Below are 20,111 nucleotides of genomic sequence, written 5' to 3' on the forward strand. Positions count from 1 at the left end.
TTACAATTAAACTTATCAGGTCTGTAAACCTAACTGGCAATAATATAATCAAATTGAATGCCAAACTGTGTTTTAAATAACATATACATAAGACCATTCAACTCAGAATATTTCAGAATTATGTTGTTTGAATGTATCTTTTAAATATCCTGTTACTTCTCTGAGATCAGTAAAGCTAGCTAGTTCTTTGAACACATAGCACAAACATCCGTCCAATATTCCACATACCTGCCAGGCCAATAACTGATCTGGTTCTAGTTCAGCTGCTTTCTTGTAGGCCCCTTGTGCTTGATCAGGCTGTTCCAGTTCAGCTGCTGCCACTCCAATAAAAACCCAGGCATTGTAGTTATTTTTCTCTTGTTTCAATACGGTCTGCTCCAAGAATAAAAAGTAGTACAATGAATTATGTCAAATTCACTTGATCCCTAGATTTGTTTTCTAATCCAATTCATATTATCTTATCTGGAGAATAAAATGAACAGAGCAGAAGATCTAAAAAGTTACTTTCTCATTCTAATTCTAAAATTCAATTAAACTTACATTACATTACAGGGGGCATAATAACAATGCCAGAAATTTTTAAAAGTGCTTCATATTTACTCTCTCATAAAAAACTTGTCACAAGAGTAATGCAGGGTTTTCTCTTCTCATTTTATAATGAGGAAACTCAGGCTCAGAGATTCGACAACATGCCTCTGGTCACATTAATCAACAGGATTTGAACCCATTCAGACTCCAAACAGGTAGCTAGATGGAGCAGTAAATAGCATACCAGCCCTGAAGTCAAGAGTTCAAATCTGACCTCAAACATTTAACATTTACTAGCTGTGTGACCCTGGACAAGTCACTTAGCCTTATTTGCCTCTCCAAAAAAAACACAACATAATACCATATATTGCTTTTAAAATGCATTTATATAATTTTATTTGCCTTCAATTTGCCTTCTTGTCTATGAATCAACTAATATTAAAGTTGGTTTGCATTCCCTCAAGATTAATAAGAGGAAACTAGCCTGGATATAAAAATTCACTAAAAAGTAAACACAATAAAGATAACTGAGAATTAACCAATTTCTTTTTAGAATAGAAAATTCCCCAAATAACAAATGCCAAGTAAAATCCAGTTTCTGAAAACTTAAAACACAGTGAATTACCTAAAACTTGATCTTCATCCTCACATTTACTTAATTCCAGACCTCATCTCATTTTAACCCAAAAAACTCAGCTCCTATGTGATGCTTCCTTTTTGCCTATTACACCATTACTTCTGTTTTCCATGCCCAAGACTTGTCTATAAAATCTTCATCAGGTATTCATGTACATTGGTGTGGGTATTCTGTATCATATACCATTATCACTAATAATTCTTTTCATTACCTCACAGAAGAATTTAATGCAGGGACTGATGTTTTTACAAATGACTGTCACCAAAAGTAAAACTGATCTTAGTGGAGGGGAGGAGGAAGAATTTCGATAGTTTAGTAAGTGTGTTGAAAACAACATTAGTTTTGGAGTCAGAAGACCTGGACTCAAATGCTAGTTCTCCAATTAGAATGAAGGACAATGAACTAAATGTTCTCAAAGACTCCTTCTAGCTCTAATATTCTGTGTTTCTGAAAACTACTTATGTGTTATCTAGAAGAGATGATCCATGATTTCACATTTAATTAGCTAGAACAGTTCATATTTTTGTCATCTATAAGACATCTCTAGCAACAATCTGCCCCTGGCACTAGTCCAACTAAACAAGTTAAATTACCATCAAGAAAGGATCATGCCACCTACTGAAAAACACCCACACCACGGATGAAAGGAATTATACAAATATGTGCCCTGGAGATCAACACAATCAGTAGAGTCACTTCAGTATTAGATATTCATATAGTTTCAACTCGATCTACATTCCCAATGCTACATAACGTGAATAAGCTTTTTAGATTAAATACTTTCTTGAGGCAGTGACTTTTTTTTCCAGCTGAACATAACTATTTTAAATTGCAGGCTACTTACTGATGCTGTGTATATCCTTCTGTAGAACAGAGTACAATGCTAATGTAAATAATTAGCAAAATATCTATTAACATATATTAATGCCAAATTAATAAAACATCTATTTAGCATATTTCATAAATCCTTCAAAGAGCTGAATTCTATCTTATCCTTTCACCAGTGCAGACTGCAATCCACCTTTAACTTGGTAGATAGTTTTCAAATGTTCTAACAATCAAAAAAATTCAGCATCCAAGGGGTAGACTGGTATGATGATTGTGCAAAACCAAGCTAAACTGGCTTGTGGATAATAAACAACATATGTTCCCAGACTCATACTTTTAGGCTTTCTAGCTTAATAAGATCTTCCAGAATGGCAGTTCTGGCATAGGCTTTGAAAATCAAGAATAATCACCAAGTCACAATGAGGATTCCAAGATTAATGTTCTAGTAAAATTCAAATTACCAACATATTAAATTCCTATGTCTGGTTTTGTAAGTCACTGAACTAGGTTGGATGACAGGGTTATAAAGATGAAAAAACATAATCCTTATCCCCCATTAAGGAGTTTATGATTTTTGGGGCAGCTGGGTGGTAGAGGACAGAGTGCTGGACCTGGAGTTAAGAAAACCTGAGTTCGAATCTGGCCTCAAATACTTACTGGCTGGGTGAACCTGGGGAAATTATTTAACCTCTGTTTGCCTCAGCTTCACCTCTGTAAAATGGACATAACAATAGCACCTATTTCACAGGATGATTCTGAGGCTCAAATGAGATAATAACTCAAGTACGTTAGTACAGTGTGCCTGGTTGAAAAGAAGTGCTACATAAATGTTGGCATTTTTATTATCTATTATTAATCCAATAGAGGAGATATGCAGACAGATAACTTATTATGAAAAGAATTATGTGATAACTACATAGAAAAGAAACAAAAAATAGTAGAATAAGGAGATATTTCCCCTAAAAGTGAGGGCAAGATCAGAAAATGCTTCATGGAGGTGATGCTTAAGGTTTCTTCTGAAGACAGAAAATGGGAAAAAAACTATTCTGAATATGAGTAATGATGACTTTTGTTATTGTTGTGTTCAGTCATTTTAGTTATGTTCAATTCTTTGTGAGCCCATTTGTAGTCTTCTTGGCAAAGATTATGAAGTAGTTTATCGTTTCCTTCTCCAGCTCATTTTACAAAGCAGAAAACTGAGACACTTAACTGGGTTAGATGATTCACCTAGAGTCACAGCTAGTAAGAATTTGAGGCCAAGTTTGAGCTCAAGAAGATGAGTCTTCCTAACTCCAGGCCTGACACTCTTATCTACTGGGACACCTATCTGCCCAATGATGAGTAGTCCAGTCTGACTGAAACACAAAAATACATAATGGAGAATAGCACAATAACCTAAATGTGAAAACCTTTGAATACCAGAATAAGATATCTGTACTTTGTTCTATAAGGAAGAGAGAGTCATTTAGGATTTTTGTGACCAGAAAAGATCATCTGGGGCAATACCCTTTGTAAAAATGTGATCTGGCAACTTCCTCAGTACTCACATACAGCTACAGGAGACCTGGAAAGAAAAAGTTCTTGCCACTAAAGTCCTTAGTATCACCAAATGGTTCAACATCAGAAGTCAGAAGGATTTTATTAGTGGAAATGGCATTAAAGATGTTTCACCATCTGTTTTGCTACTATACTCTAAGGATTTGCAACAAATACTTCTTCTGAAGTGTTATCTCTCCCTGTTACAATAGGAGTATCTTGAGAGCAAGATTATCCTAATTTCTCTATCTGTATCCTGGTATTTTATACATAATAAGTACTTGAAGAATGTTTTTTTTTTTCATTCATTCATTCATGATTATACAAGTATCACTTTAAGGATCTGAAAGAACAGAAACTGAGGTAGATAAAAATTAATTCTGACTTGGCTAGAGTCAGAAAACCAGTAAGTATCTGAGGCAAGATTAGAACTCAGATTTCCTGATTCCAAATCCAAAAATCTCTCTACTGTTCCATCTAGCCACTCCAACTATAAAAAGCAAGCAGTTATCTACTATATGTATATGTGTGTGTATGTGTATATATATATATATATATATATATATATATATATATGTAATAACAATTCTTAAGTGCAGTGATTATAACACAGCAATATATTCATTCAACTGAAAAAATTACTGTATGCAACTAAGTCTTACATATACATGATTATATGAGAAAATTATCACAAACAGACAACCTATGAGCTCCTCCTTTAGACTGAGCTCCTTGAGAGCAGAGACTGGTTTTTTTTGCCTTACTTTATAACCCCAGTACTTAGCATGGTGCCTTTAAGTGCCATAAGAGGAGCCTGAAAACTACTAACTAAGGTTATCTTTTTTGGCAAATGGACTGACCAGCTCTTCCAAAAATACAGTGAATATTCGAGCCATTTAAAAACTTGGATGAATTGGAAACTGAAAGCAAGAGCCAACTTTGACTTGGGCAAGGATATGTATTACTATTTATTCCAATCAAAATTAATCAATTTAATATTATAAACAGTTCTAAATTTTTATATATTTAGGCAATTATCTGATAGGTTCATATGCAAACTCATCAGCAGTCTCTATAAGTTGGTAATATAATTAATTTTAATAAAACTGTAAGAGTTCTATTACCTTACAATGTTTTAAAGCTTCCTTATATTCTTTGTTTCTTATTGCATCTCTGGCACTTTTCAATGCTGTCTTCACCTGCTTGTTTGACATCCTATTAATAAAAAGAAATGACATTACAGTAACATCCCAAATATTTAGGAGACAGATTTCCAGCAACTTTAACTTACGTGATACAGTATGTCATTTGAAAGTAATTTTCAGGAATACTGGAACAAAGCTTTCAAAAATCCATAAACTTTATACTGTGAGGAAGGGATAAAACTGCTACTCTTTGTTAAACATGAAATTAAAGTTAGTGATTTAACAAACTTGGCTTTTTGGTTTCCCCTTGTAATAATCAATTTTATCAAAATTATATAGCAACCAGAAATATGAAACAATGTAGAAGTAAGTAACTGGTGATTTATTTTACAAACCCTTCTTGTTCTGTGAAAACAGAGCTTACTAAACATAGTTTAGTCTTTTCTTGATTATTGAGGCATCATTATGAACATTAATTATACAAAAATATTATCAGTTTATTAAGGTGTGTAAAAAAGATTGTTTGTTTTTCATATTAAACAGTTGTTCTTTTCTTTCTTTTCTAGTCACCAAGGAAAAGAAAAAGAATCATGAAATCCCAGAATTTCCAAGTTGGAAGAACTTAGAACTCAGCAGTTAATTACTTCTACCTACATCTAAAAAAGGAAGCCCTCCAGACTATACCCCAAACGTAATTAATTAGAAGCCAAAAGAATTACATTTTAAGAAGCTTCCCATCAAAAATGGTTAAGATTTTTTAAATTACTAACACACTAAAACTATTAACTATTTACACACTAAAAAGAGGTAACCTTTTGGTAGAAAAATAGATATGGAAAACCAAAATGATAAGGAGTTATTCCATTTAATGAGAAAATTTCTCCTTGAATTCCCGTATCCACTTAGCTAATATCTCCCCACCCCCACCAAATACATATTTTAGGCTTTAAACTCTTTAAAAAATTACTGCCAATCTCTCAAGTGTATAAATTCTTCAGGAATATTAAAGCAAAGCCAAAGATAAATTGTGACTCTCCTAAGGGATTAAACATACACAGAGGATTTACCACATAACTAATACTTACATCATAAAATGTATTATAAAATTAACTGAAATAGATTTTAATTTGTCATAACTAAGCTTGGAGATTTACACTTCTATTTTAGCAATTATACCCAAGGAACTTCACAGTTTTATATGAAGGAAAGAAGTGTAATTTGAGGAAATAACTTGAAGCCAAAAAAGGAAAGGAGGATTCACGTGTTGTTATTTTTCAATTCATTAATCCTTACCATAAAGCTTATTTCAAACCATTTGGAACACAACTCTGTCCTTGACCTAATTTTAGCTGATATTTTACCAACAAGTTAGATGAAAATATGGATGATAAGCTTAACAAAAATGCAAAGAAAAAAACTAAGGAGTGGAGGAAATAACTAATACATGGAATGGCAGAATACCAGGTACCCCAACATCTTAAAGCTAAAATTTGAAGATGAAACTTAACAAAAATAAATTTACAGGATTAAGCCTAGGCTTATTATCTACATTGATTACAGTATAGATAATAAATCAGTCACTCAACAAGTACATTGGAGATACAGAGACAAAAAATGAACTAGTCCCCACTCTCAAAGAGATTACATTCTTTCAAAGGAAACAACATATACATATAATTCTATTCAGAATAACTGTAAAGTCATTTGGGGAAGTAGAACACTTAACAGCTGGGAAGATGAGGAAATGACTTATAAGATAGTAGTAGTTGAGCTGAGACATGAAAAGAAAGAAGAGATTGTACCAGGCAGAGAGAAAGAGTGCAATATTCCAAGCATGGAGCCAGCCATGCAAAGGCACAAAGGCAGGAAAGAGAGTATCACATGTGAGAAACAGCAAGAATCTGGAAAATGGAAAAAGGGAATAATGGACATTCAACTAGAAGGATAGGTTGAGGCGGAGCTGTGAAGAGCTTTAAAATGAAGTTCATGTTATCCTGAAGGCAGTATCAAGCATTTCACATAAACCTATGAGTTTTAGTAGACTACTAAGCTAAATGAATCAGCAGTATGATTTACACCAATAAGCTAATGTAAATTTATGTGACAACATTCAGAATGCATTTCACCAAGTTGAATCCCATCAAACAAATATGGCATAGAGGAATCAACAGTAGACTCAGACCAGAAGATGGGATCTAAAGCCTAGTTTAACCTCTTTAAACCTCAGTTTTCTTATACAGAAAATGGGGATCAGAAGATAAATGGTTAGCAAAGATGTTAAAGATTACTTAATTCAACTCCACTTTACAAATGAGAAAACAAAAGGATAAGTAACTTGTTAAGGGTCATACATGCACAGTAAACTGCGGTCAGGATTTGAACCCAGATCCTTTGACTCCAATGTTTATTCTATTTCTACTATAGTGTATAAATTTCTGAAATAAGTTCTTAATAAACTGGAAGGTACAGCTATAAATGTAAATTGTTATTACTAAAACCAAATCTGAGTATCCCACTGTAGAAGAGCCATAGAAAAGTTATAGTGTGTCCTGAGGAAGATTTCAAGAGGGGAGGAGCTATTAAACCACTAGCTACATCAGCTGGAAAAGTTTAAGGATTACCCTGGAGAAAGGGGCAGGGCCCCAACAGCTGTCCCAAAGGATTATCAGTTGGAAAAGGGATTAGCTTTGTAGAACTTGAAGCAGTAGAAAAAACCAAGAACAACTGGAAGATTTTTAAAGAGCTGCAAATTTTAGTTTCTTAGTAAGTTGATGAAAAACAGAAAGAGTTGATTCTGGAATACAGTTCTCCATCATCTCAAAGACACCTACTAGGCATTTTGGACATCAAATTCATATTTCATTATCTACTACAAATAATAATGCCTTGGATTTATCTAGTGTCTATCCTTCAACATTTCATACACATTTAAGTTACCTTTAAAATATGTTTAGGAAGTAAATTGGGAATGGTGCTGTATCACATCAAATTCTGAGGATGTGTTAAAAAACAGACAGGGAGTTGGCTCCTGAGATAGGGTATCGGGTCTGGAGTCAGGAAAACCTGCGTTCATATTCAGTTTCAACCACTTATTAACTGTGTGACCTTAGGTAAGTCATATAACCTATTCAACTTAGTCCAATGGAAAAGGAAATGGCAAACCAAAGAAGTCAAGGACAACTTCTAGAGGTACAAAAACCAAAACCAGAAAAGCAATCCTTCATTTAACATAATGTACCAATAAAAGTTGAAGTTAACAAGAAGTAAAAAGACAACTACTATGTAAATCACTTGGCTGCAATCTGGATTTAATGCTATTTGTGAGACAGAAATGAGACTTTCTGATGACTACAACTAGACATACAATTTTTTAAAATATGACTTTGGCAATTTTACATCATGATCTTACCTGACAATTTTCTTGACTTAAATTTATAAGTGTAGTTATCAGATACTTTTTATTTAAAGGATTATAAATCTTGATTGGAGAGGCCAGTAAATTTTAATGTTAAATTCACACTAAAATTTCTTCAAGCTGAAGAATCCTTTGGTAAAAATAGCTGCAAACTAAGAAAAATAATCATTGTTATTTTGGGCTTTTCTGATGAATAGTACTGAATATTTTGCAAATGGGAAGGAAATTTTTAAAATGGCAAAATGGAAAGGGCCATTTTAAAATGCTCAGAATTCAAAAGAAAAAAATTTCCATTGATTTTCACTCTAAAAGATTTTTCGCATTTATCCTTTCCTTTCCATTTCTCCTATCACCACCTTAGTTTGGATACTTAACACTTCTTGCCTGATCTGAAGGACCTTGGTCTCTTCCCTTCTCCAATCTATTCTACATATTATTATTGTCTTGCCACTGGACCTTGAAACAATTCACTTGCAAATCATGGCATAACTTCCTTGATGGCATGGTCCTCTTCCAGAACAACAGACAAACAATCACCTAATATACTTAATAGTCTTAAATGCTCTTCTAACTAAAAAGCATCATTAGCTCCCAATTTTCTATTTGGATAAAGTGCAAATTTCTTAGTCTAGCAAAGTCTTTTACAACCTAGCTCTACATTTCCTTTGCCCCCTTGTAGCAAACATTGTACTCTCCATATATCTCATACAATCAATCCAAATTGACTTTATCATTTGTTACCATAAGCTTTCTTACTTCCATACCACCCCATCTCCTTGAAATGCTCTACTGACTCCAACTCCTAAAATCCTACCCCCTTCCCTTAAAACACAAGCTCAAATACTTTCTCTTAACTTTCTCTAGTGACTCTAGACAAAGAGAATTCATCTTTCTCTGAACTTTCATACTTTATACTTCTTTTGATTATCATGGGAGATAGAGTGGTAAAACCACACTGGTTTTAAAGTCAATGCTCTACCAATGCTACCTTGTTAAGCTCTCAGCTCCATAGCTGCCTCATCTCAAAAAGCTGACATTTACACAGAGCTTTTAGGTTTGCATATGCTTTGCATAAATTATCTCATTTGATTCTCATCTATAAAATGAAGGTAGATTAGATGATACTTAAATTGCCTTCTAATTCTAAATTTCATTCTCTTCTATTTATATTTCAATTTGTATTACATAGTTATTTGTTTATCTCTTCTCTGCCCTACATGATAAGTTTCTTGAAATCAGTGAAGCTGTTTTATTCCCCCTTTAGTCTTTAGGGACAGTAAATCCTGGATTTGAATCCCACTCTAGAATTCTTCTCAGCCTCAGTTTACTGAATTCTAAAATGGGCAAAATAATAGCACCCATTTTAAAAGCTTCTATGCAGACTTTGGAGTACCCTATATGCTATTAAAAGCATGCTTTTTCTAACTGCCAACCAAGCCTAATAGTGTGCACAGAATAGTCAAGCAATGACTGTTTGCTAAATGACCTTCCCAATATTTAGATAATATCAAATTTTTAAAAAGGATACAAAAGAAACAACCAATAACTACTGACTATCTAATTTCATGTCTTCGTAGGCTATATAGAAAGAATGGTATAGTGGATGGATTGCCAGACTTGCAATGTAGAAAGACCCAGGGTCAAATTCTGTCTCAAGACTACTTGTGATTTGGTCTGTTTGTGGCTCTTGTCTCCTCATCTGTAAAATGAGATAATAACTATAATATTTATGTTCTCTGGGTTGTTGTGAGAATCAAACAAGATAATATATTTGTAAAGTCCTTTAGATACCATATGTCACTCATTACTATTATTAAGTAATAAAGAAAGATCATTGAACCCAAGAAGCTTCTCATCTAAAGACATAATACATATGTATAATTATTTTAAAATAAAATATTAAACTACATGGTACTTGGAGTAGAAAGAGGATCTCTATGGGCAGGAATAAACAAACAAACAAAAAAAAGATATATAGAGAAGAAAAAGCTCAACTATGTCCAGAAAAATTAATTTTTTTCAGAGGATAGGATGAAGAATAGTTCATGAATATAAACAAAAGTCTCAATGACTAGGAAGCATATAAGACAGTGAGAAAACCAACTTACTATAAAGAAAAAGGAAACAAAGCATAGAGGGCCTCAAAAGTCAGACAGCAGAAGTTTGGAGTTCATTTAATAGACAGCAGTGAACCAGGACAGGAGGTTCTTACATAAGTAACACATAAAGTTCTCTACTCATTCCCCAAAAGACTACTTTACTGATAACCCAAAATATTTAGCAATCTTTCACATCAATGAAGTTTCTTACTCTATAAATTAAATGTCTCATGTTCTAGATTAAGTCTCCTGTTCTTTTCATCTTAATCATTTTCTTCCTTTAATTCACAAAAATATTCAACTTGCCAGTCTCTGGCTTTTGATTCAATGGTTCCCCAGAGTACGACTCCCCTATTCAAAATTTTCCTAGGACTGAACATCTCCTTTGCCCTAATTTGTACTATAGGTAGGTCTTCTTGCTCTGCTCCTCCAAGCAGAATATCTTATGATATTTGAGAACAATGGCTATGCCATTTTTTAATCTTTGTGGCTATAGTACCTGGTCCAGTGTTTCACAGTAACATTTAATGAATGGTCACTGAATGAATAAGAATTGATTAAGCAACCCAAATTGAATCCAATTAGTCTTCCTGACTCCAGGCCAGGTATTTTATAACTCAGGTGCCCTGCTCTTACCTGCTCTTATTCTCCAAAGTACTAGCTGCTAAAATTTCCTTGAACATAATTTTCTTTCCTTCGTCCTCAAATCATTTTGGAAGGATTCCAATATACTTTTAAATCACTGATTCTTTTTTTGGGGGGTGAGGATGAGAAGAATCCTTTTACTAATATCTTTTTATTATTCGAGTTTTTGTTTTTATTTATCTTTTATTTGAATGTAATTTTCATTTCCAACTCTATCCCCCTCCTTTATCCAAAGAACTCCTCATTTAAAAAAAAAAGGAAAAGAAAGAAAAACTGAGCAAAACTAGCAGATTAACCAATTTTAACAACATAAAATATTCCACACCCAAAATCCCTCATCTTTGTAAAGAAGGAATGGATGTGCATTCTATTCATTTCTTTCAAAACTAAGTTTTAGGCATTACATTATTTCCATTTATATTGTTATAGTTATAGAGTATATTATTTTCCATCTTCTGGCTACTTCATTTTGTATTAATTCATATAAGTATCATATTGCTTTTTCTTATAGTAAGTAATACTCTAGTATACTCTTTAGCCTTTCCCTAGTCAATGGATAACTAATTTTTCTCAGTTCTTTGTTACTACCAAAAAAATGTTGCTATAAATATCCTGGCAAAGAGGAGAGTTTCATTTCTGTCTTTGATCTCTTTAGGGACTATGCCTAACAGAAGGATTTCTAGATCAAACTAGAGATATAGTAATCACTTTCCTAGCATAACTTTAAAATGAGAATAATCCAACCAATTCACAGCTCCATCGTCAGAGAAGTAACTATTGTGCCTCTTTCGATATTCCTTTTAATATTAACTATTTCCATTTTTTTTATCATCTTCACCAATTTGTTGAATGTAAGTTGAAACCAGATAATTACATTTCTTTTTATTAATATAAAACAGTAAGTCTTTTACAAATTAAATTTCTACTGATTAAGCAGTTACTGCTGGGAATACTGAAACAAAAACAAAATAGTCTTACTGGCAAAGAGTTTATATTCTACTAAGACCATAAAACACATAGAAGGTGAGTAAAAAAAAAGTAATTTGAAGAAGGAGAGAAGACTAGGAACTCGGGTCAGGAAAGTTTTCATAAAGAAGTTAGGCTGATATGCCCAGAAAAAGAACTCTGGGAGATGACCATTACAATGAATTCCCAGTCCCTATATTTATGCACACCTGCATTTTTGATTTCCTTCACAAACTAATTGTACAATATTTCAGAGTCTGATTCTTTTTGTACAGCAAAATAACGTTTTGGTCATGTATACTTATTGTGTATCTAATTTATATTAATATATTTAACATCTACTGGTCATCCTGCCATCTAGGGGAGGGGGTGGGGGGGTAAGAGGTGAAAAAATTGGAACAAGAGGTTTGGCAATTGTTAATGCTGTAAAGTTACCCATGCATATATCCTGTAAATAAAAGGCTATTAAATAAAAATAAAAAAATAAAAAAAGAAGTTAGGCTGAGTCTTGAAAGAAATCAAGGACAATAATAAACAGAAATAAGGAAGGAGAACATTTTCAACATGGAGGTTAGCTGTCTCCACAAAGAAACACACATGGGAGATAGGAAGCCAAATATGAGTACCAATTAAGAGGCCAATATGGTTAGTAGAAGAGACAGTACATGAACAAATGAAGTAATGAATTAATTCTAGAAAGGTACACTGGAGGCAGATTGTAGAAGGCTTTCAATAACAAGCTGAGGAGTTACTAATTTTTTCCTAGAAGCAACACTGAACATCCACTGAATATTCTGAGCAGAATGCCTTAGAAAAATAATTTTGGCAATGCAGAATAAAAGGTAGAGACAGGAAAGACAAACGAAGAGGTAATACGATAGTCTATATAAAAGGTAATAACTACTTATAGCAAAGGCCTTTAAGCAGAAATAAGAGGATAATAATTACTGTTAACATTGCCATTCAACACTTACAACAGGCCAAGCAATATGCTAAGTACTTTACATTTAGCTCATTTGAGCTTCACAACAACCCAGGGAGGTACGTACTATTACTATCCCCAAGTTAAGGATGAGAAAATTGAGGCAAACCAATTTTTATTTTTATTTTTATTTTTACTAATATCCAGGGTTAGGTGACTTAGCCAGGGTCAGACAGTTATTGTTTGGGGCAAGTTCAAACAAAAGTCATTCTAATTCTTAGTCCTATATTATAGTCTCTACACCAATGGTCTATAAAGATAGAATCAATCAAAATTAATAATCAATTAGATGTGGAGTTTGAGAGAGAAATCAAGACTGATTCCAACATTTATGTGAAAAGGAAGTATCTGACTCTGACAGCACAATGAGAATATAACAAAAAATACAAGTCCTTCTACTCAAGGAACTTATAGTCTATAAAAGACACAACTGCACATCTTTAAACTTTTTTGCCGAAATGTACAGATGAAACTATCATTAGACAGTCTATGTGCTTACCTTTGGACCACTATCATCACTTCTATCTTTTATCTTGCTGGACAGAATTTCAGACAGCATTTCATCCATCCTTCATCTAGTTAAGTGTAACAAATAAGACATAAAATTCAAGATCCTGAAACCTAAAATTTAAATTTTTCTTCAAAATAGATCAAATTAACTAATCCTTTAATTTAAAGCAGCTGAGCAATTAAAATTAAAGCATGGTAAGAGAGAAGAGGCGTAAGGGCTAAGGTCAACCAGGCTTCACTCTAGACTTCCCCATTAAGCCTCCTTCTCAACATTGCTCTCTTCCCTCAAGCTTTCTTTTCCTCATGGGGAGCTCCTTCCAGGTCAACCAAATATCATTCCTCTCTGGGTTGTTTTTTGATTCTTTGGATTTTACAACCACAACCCTGTATAGGGACTACATTGAAACAGGTGGGAAACATTTTTTTTGGTTGTACTTATTCCTCCAAGTTTACACAAATATCCCACACATGGTAAGCACTTAATAAATGCTTGCTATTGACTTAAAAAATATGCCAGAGACTTAGTCAACAAACCACAAGGTAGAAAATGACCAACAACTGATCAATTTATACCTATTATATTTTTAATCTAAGACTTAATTACTTAACTGACACTTGGACAGCATGATGCAATGGAAAGAATTTGGTCTCAGAGGACTCCTGGCTAGATTAGAATCCTAGCTCTGAGACTTATTGCCTGGGTAACTTTGGGCAAATCACTTTACCAGTCTACCTGTTTTCTCATTTGTAAAAGAAGAGTTAGTACTAAATCATCACTGAAGTTTCTTAGAGTTCAAAATCCAAGATCATATATACACCCAAAATTATCAATCTTCTCCCACTGTATTTCAGTTCAATTCACTAAATACCTATTAGTGTTAGGCACTGTAACACACGAGAAAGTTAAAAACAAAAACAAATTTCTGCCCTTGAGTCAAGAAAGCAGAGAAAAACAAAAGTAAATAAACTAAATAAAAATATATACATAGTAACTTAGGAGGGAAGACTGGAAACATTAGCACTGGGAGGAAGGTGTCAGCAAAAGGCCCTTCCAATAATTGCCCCACACAGTCTTCTTTACAGCCCAGCTTAACTGGTTCACAATCCTGAATTTGGGGGTCACAAAATTATGATTACCAGTAAATGTTTGATTTGTATACCTGTTTTATATATCTCTATGTCACATATACAGAGAGCTACATCTTCAACAGAAACTGAATGGGAAAAGTTTAAGAAGTCCTGCTTTACATTACATGAGAGATTCTATGTAGTGGAGCTAAGAAGGTAGAGCATTCAAAGCCCCAAACCATATGCTATGCAAAGGGATGAACGGTTCTGTACAGCAAACAATGAGTAATTTGGCTGGAAGGTAGGAATAGTAAAGTAAATCTGGAAAGACAAAATGGAGCCAGATTATAAAGAACTTAAGGAGCCACTGAAACCTTTTGAGAAAAAAACATCTTTGCACAAACTAGAAGTCTGTGTAAATTAAAATCACAATGAGATACTACCTCGTACCCATTAGATTGGCTGAGAAAAAAAGATAATGATCACTATTGGAGGGGATATGGGAAAAGTGGGACACTAATGCATTATTGGTGAAGAGAAATGAAAAAGGAAGAAACATGGGACAACATATGCTTTAGGAAAACCCATTTTGAGAGTTGTAAAAATGGATTACAGAGGGAAAGCCTAGAGAAAAACTAATTAGGAGGCTACAGCAGTGTTATGGAGAACTGAAAAGGATCCAATGAGGGTGATATCTGTGAGTGGAAGGAAAAGGAAAGATGGATACAAGAGATGTAAGGGGGACTGAATGGATAGGACAGAGAGAACCGTAAGTGTGGTGAAAGAATTGAAGACCACAGCAATACGAATGGGGAAAATGGTGGTACCCTCAGGAGAAAGATGAATTCAGTTTTGGTCATAGGGAGTCTGAAATGTCTCTGACACATCTGAGCAGAGACCTACAGTGGTGACTCGGTGATATGGGACTTTAACAGATACTTGAGATGTAGATTGGCCAGTCAACTGCATGAAGACGATAACTGAACCCATCGAAATAAGATAACCAAAAAAGTACAAAGAGAGGTCCCGGGTGACTAAAGTATATAAACATATATAGGAGACATAACATCAGTGCTAATTCAGAAAAGGATAATGAGAAACAGCACTTACACTAAAAATAGAAACAAGAAAATTGGTGTCAAAAAATTCAGGAAATGAAAGTATCTGAGAAGATCAATGGATCAAAGTGTCAAGTGCTATAGAGAGGTCAAAAGGATGAGGACAGAGAAGAATCCAGTCACTGGATTAAACTATGTTATTACTGGTGATGTTGGTAAGAGCAACTTCAGTCAAGTACTGGAACCAGAAGTCAGACTGTTAAGAAGTTAAGTTAAATAAGAGGTAAAGAAGTCAAAGCAACAAATACGGATTGTTTTATTTTGTTTTTTTCCCCTTAAAAAAAGTTTGGCTGTGAAAGGGAACAGAGATGAAGGATGTTCCCTTAAGATAATGACAAGATCCAAGTGAAGATCACCACAAAGAAGAGCTCATCACATTTGTAAGTAGGTAAGAAAAATCAGTAGATGAGACTGACAATTTAGAAAGGAGAAAATGGAAATGTCTGAAGGGATAAACTCCAAAAATATGTGGGAGAAAAGAAGTTATTAAAGGAATATACAGAGAGCCACATCTTCAACAGAAACTGAAATAAAAATAAAAGAAATGGAAGATCATGTTGAAAGGATTTGATGCGAAGAACTGAGAAAGGAAGATTCTTTAAGACAAATGACTTCAGGACCCATATGTGCAAAAATGTTTGGAGCAGCTTTTTGTGGTGGGAAGGAATTGGAAATTGAGCAGCAGCCCATCAATTGACGAATGGAAGATAAATTTAATGGAAAACTATTGTACTATAAGAAATGATGAGCAAGCTGACTAAAGAAAAGCCTGGAAAGATTTACATAAACTCAAGTTCAGTGAGCGTAATCAGGAAAACGTACTCAGTAACAGCAAGCTTATGTGTTGATCAACTATGACAGACTTAGGTCTTCTCCACAATACATTGATCCAAGTCAATTCCAATAGACATAGGATGGAAAATGCCATCTGAATCCAGAGAGAGAACTATGGAGACTGAATGCAGATCAAAGCATGCTATTTTCACACCTTTTTTTTGGTTTGCTTTTTTCTTCCTCATATTTTTTTTTCTTTTGTTCTGATTTTTCTTTCCCAGCATGACTAATATGGAAATATGTTTTAAATGACTATACAAATGTAACTTATATAAGACGCTTCCTATCTTGAGTAAAAAAAAAATCTGGAACTAAAAACTTGCAAAAATGAATGCTGAAAACTATCTTTACATCTAATTGGAAAAATAAAATACTATTGAATTTTTAAAAAAGAGATAGATGACTTCAACTTTCTCAGTAAAATACTTCTTTCCTGAGAAGATAGGGAATGGTTTCAGTAAAGAAGGAAAGATTCAGAAAAACTACTGGGAATTGGACTATAGTCAATCTGAGAAAGCCCAGGTGAGATTAGATAAAGTTACAGTGTACTGGTCAACATGTTCAACTAGCTGGAGATAATTAGGTAGTAAAGAATATAAAGCCCTAGGTCTGGAATCAGGAAGACCTAAGTTCAAATCTAGCTCAAACTTATGAGATACTGGGCAAAACACTCAACCTCTGATTGTCTCAGTTTCCCCAGCTGTAAAATGGGGATAATAACAGCATGTACCATGAAGTGTTGAGAAGATCAAATAAGGTAATATTTGTAAAGTGCTTAGTATACTGAGGGGCAGATGGGATGATAGCATTAATAGGGTTAGATTTAGAAAGGGATAAACAATAATAGGACAAAAGGGTAAAGGATTCTAAGATAGGGAGCAATGTGGACTTTTATATAAAAATAACAAACAGGCAAGTGAGGCCACAGTAAGAGTGATGGACTTGGAAAGCAGGGAGGAACAGTTAAGTTAAAGACTTTACATTTATGCCTATTAAATATTACATTAGATTCTAGCCTATAAAAAATCATTCTGTATGCGCTGACTTTCTCATTCAACATTGGCTATCCAACCTAGCTTTCTGTCATCTGCAAATTTTGTATGTGAACAATCTAGATTCTCTCTTCTCACTTCCTCTCCTCCCAAAAGGAGGCCTCCCTCCTTCCAAAGATCTTTAATTAGCCCCTAAATTGGTAGTGCTTTCCCTCTGAGATTATCTCCAATTTACATTAGAGTTTTGTGTGTGTATTTTTATAGACACATACATATATATTTACATATTATTCCCCTCAAATGTTCATTTGACTAAAGAAACTGATGCAGAGAAGAGAGAGCAATACCAGAACAATTTAATACAATACTCTAAATACAAACAATTTTGATAAACTTTAATAACTCTGACCAATGTAATGACCAACTTTAATTCCAAATGACTGAAGTTGAATTATGTACTCTATCTCCTGAAAGAAGAGATAGATTCAAGATAAAGAATTTTTGAATTTGGAAAATAAGGGGATATGTTTTACTTGACAATACATATTTGTAACAAGCATTTTGTTTTTCTTTTAAAGTAAAGAGGGAGAAAAAATGCTTGCTAAATGAAAAATAATACATGTTATCTTTCCCATTAGAACGTAAAATCCTTCAGGACAGGGAGCATGTTTTTCTCCAGAGCTTAGCAAAATGCCTAGTGCAACATAATAAGTACCTAATAAATGCTTGATTGAAAGACTAAAAAAAAAAAAAAATGTTCAAGCAGATTTCCTGAAGTATACCCCTAGAGACCTCATTCCGAAGTCGAAGAAACATTAAGTGCTACTCTTTGATAATAACCATTAAACTAGTTTTGAATCCACCTAGCATTACTTACATTTCCCTACCATAAGAATAGCATGAAATTGTCAAATTCAGTTTTAAAATCTAATAAATATATAGGGTAGAGCCAAGATAGCAGAGTAAAGGCACGAACTTGCCCAATCTCTCCCCCAAAATGTTCCAAATTCCTTTAAATAATGACTAAACAAATTTTAAGAGAATCAAAACACCCCAAAAAATGAAGTAGAACATTTTCCAGCCGAAAATGTCTGTGGAAGCAGAGAGGGACCCCAGCACAGACCCAGCTCAAGCCTGGATCCCAGCATCAGTGAGATGGGATGTTTGAATCAGCAGCAGAGATAGAGGCTTCCAGAGCTCTCAAGCCTGGGGACATCAAGGAAGATTCAGGTGGTCAGTGGAAAGGGTGGCAACAGGGTGGGGGTCTGGTGTGCAGTCCCAGCATAGTTCTGGTCAGAGGAGCCCCAGCCCCTATCAGGACAGTGTATCTTATCGCTACAAGGAGTCAGGAACAAACCTAACAGTTCCAAGGCAGAGCACTTGTGGTCAGATTTCTAGAAGGATTTTTGAAAACAGATAGACAAAATCTCTGAAGCTTGAGACAGTGTTCCCTCCACTCTGGAAATAGCCCTACTTTAACAAACAGTTAAAAGTGGAATTATAGGCCAGGAAAATTGAGCAGAAAATTAAAAAGTTCTTGATCATTCAAAGTTATTATGATGACGAGGATCAAACACACATATAGAAGATAACAAAGTCAAATTCCTACAGCCAAAGCCTCCAAGAAAAATAAGAATTGAGCTCAGGCCATGGAAGAGCTCAAAAGGGATTTTGAAAATCAAATAAGAGAGATAGAAGAAAAGTTAGGGAAGAATTTGAGAGGTGCAAAAGGAAATATAAAATCTAATATGTAATAAGTTTTATATAACATAGGTAATATAGTATCTATAACATTTCCCAGTTCTAAGAGGCTGATAACCCTGTGAGGGGGGAAAAAAGCAAATGGGAGTAATTTGGCATAATCTGTTTTATTTTTAGTGTCTTACCTTTTATTTTTAATGTTTTATTGCTATCTTTTATCTATATATTACACTAATTTCCCATTCCTTCCTCCAGCAAAGTGAATCCCCACTTGAAAAGATTAAAAAATTAAGCAAAAACATCCTATACAGAGATCATGTCCTACAGTAAACCTATTCTTGAAGTCATGTTCACTCTTCGTGAATGCAGTTCCCTTTTCAATATATTCATTAACCTTCACTTCAATAATTCATTTCAAAGTTCTTTTAGAATTAATGGCAATTACTTTGTAGACTTTATTCTCATTTTTCTTGAAAATTGGATGTTTTTCCTTCTCTAGTCTGGCATTTGCTCTCTTGCTCTCTATATCTCCAAAATCATCAACACTGGCTCAGCAATCACCTGACAAATTTTTTCTTCACTATATAAGCATGTAGATCCCTTGAGTCTGGTTACTTGAACTCAAAGGCAACTAGTTACTGTTTTATTAACTTTAATTTAATTTTTATTAACTTTATTAACTAGTTACTGTTTTATTGTCTTTTCCTGCTTGTTAATCATTTTTGTATTTTTCATTAACAGAGGAAAAAAGAAAATCAAAATAAAGCAGTGCTATTCTATCTTTTTGTCATAGTTCCAAAATCCTGAGACAATCTCACACATTCTTAGACTTCCTTTCCAGCATCAAGTCATTTTAGACATTAGTATCCTTTACATTTTTACAGCTTTAGACAACCCAAGTCTTCTAATTCAGGTAGTATTGGAGCTACTAGGTAACACTAAGTATTACTAAGTAATATCAGAGATACTAGGTGATACTTGGTAACATCCAATGGTACAGGTAGTATCAAAAGGAGGATTTAAACACAAGTGTTCTGTCTTCTGAATCAATGCTATTTCCACTGTACCATGCTTCCTTGATATTCTGGAATTTAAGATTTAAAAAGA

General features: G+C 34.0%; 1 protein-coding gene across 9 annotated transcripts in view; it reads right to left on the reverse strand.

Moving 5' to 3' along the window:
• Positions 1 to 20,111, reverse strand: part of TTC37 (tetratricopeptide repeat domain 37) — a 114,716-nt gene that overhangs the window by 93,295 nt on the left and 1,310 nt on the right. For 3 of the 9 annotated variants that reach the window (XM_023496057.2, XM_023496059.2, XM_023496060.2), the window contains 3 exons: positions 13,281 to 13,356; positions 4,654 to 4,744; positions 229 to 372 (listed from right to left, as the gene is read on the reverse strand). In XM_023496057.2, coding sequence (XP_023351825.1) covers positions 229 to 372; positions 4,654 to 4,744; positions 13,281 to 13,297 — 252 coding nt within the window. In that variant the 5' untranslated portion in view covers positions 13,298 to 13,356. Of the gene's footprint in view, positions 1 to 228; positions 373 to 4,653; positions 4,745 to 8,083; positions 8,242 to 13,280; positions 13,357 to 20,111 lie in introns of those variants that run through there. The other 6 variants (XM_012541374.3, XM_023496063.2, XM_023496064.2 and 3 more) reach the window with 3 other exon arrangements.

Source organism: Sarcophilus harrisii, chromosome 1 (genome assembly GCF_902635505.1).
Source record: "Sarcophilus harrisii chromosome 1, mSarHar1.11, whole genome shotgun sequence".
NCBI lineage: Eukaryota > Metazoa > Chordata > Mammalia > Dasyuromorphia > Dasyuridae > Sarcophilus > Sarcophilus harrisii.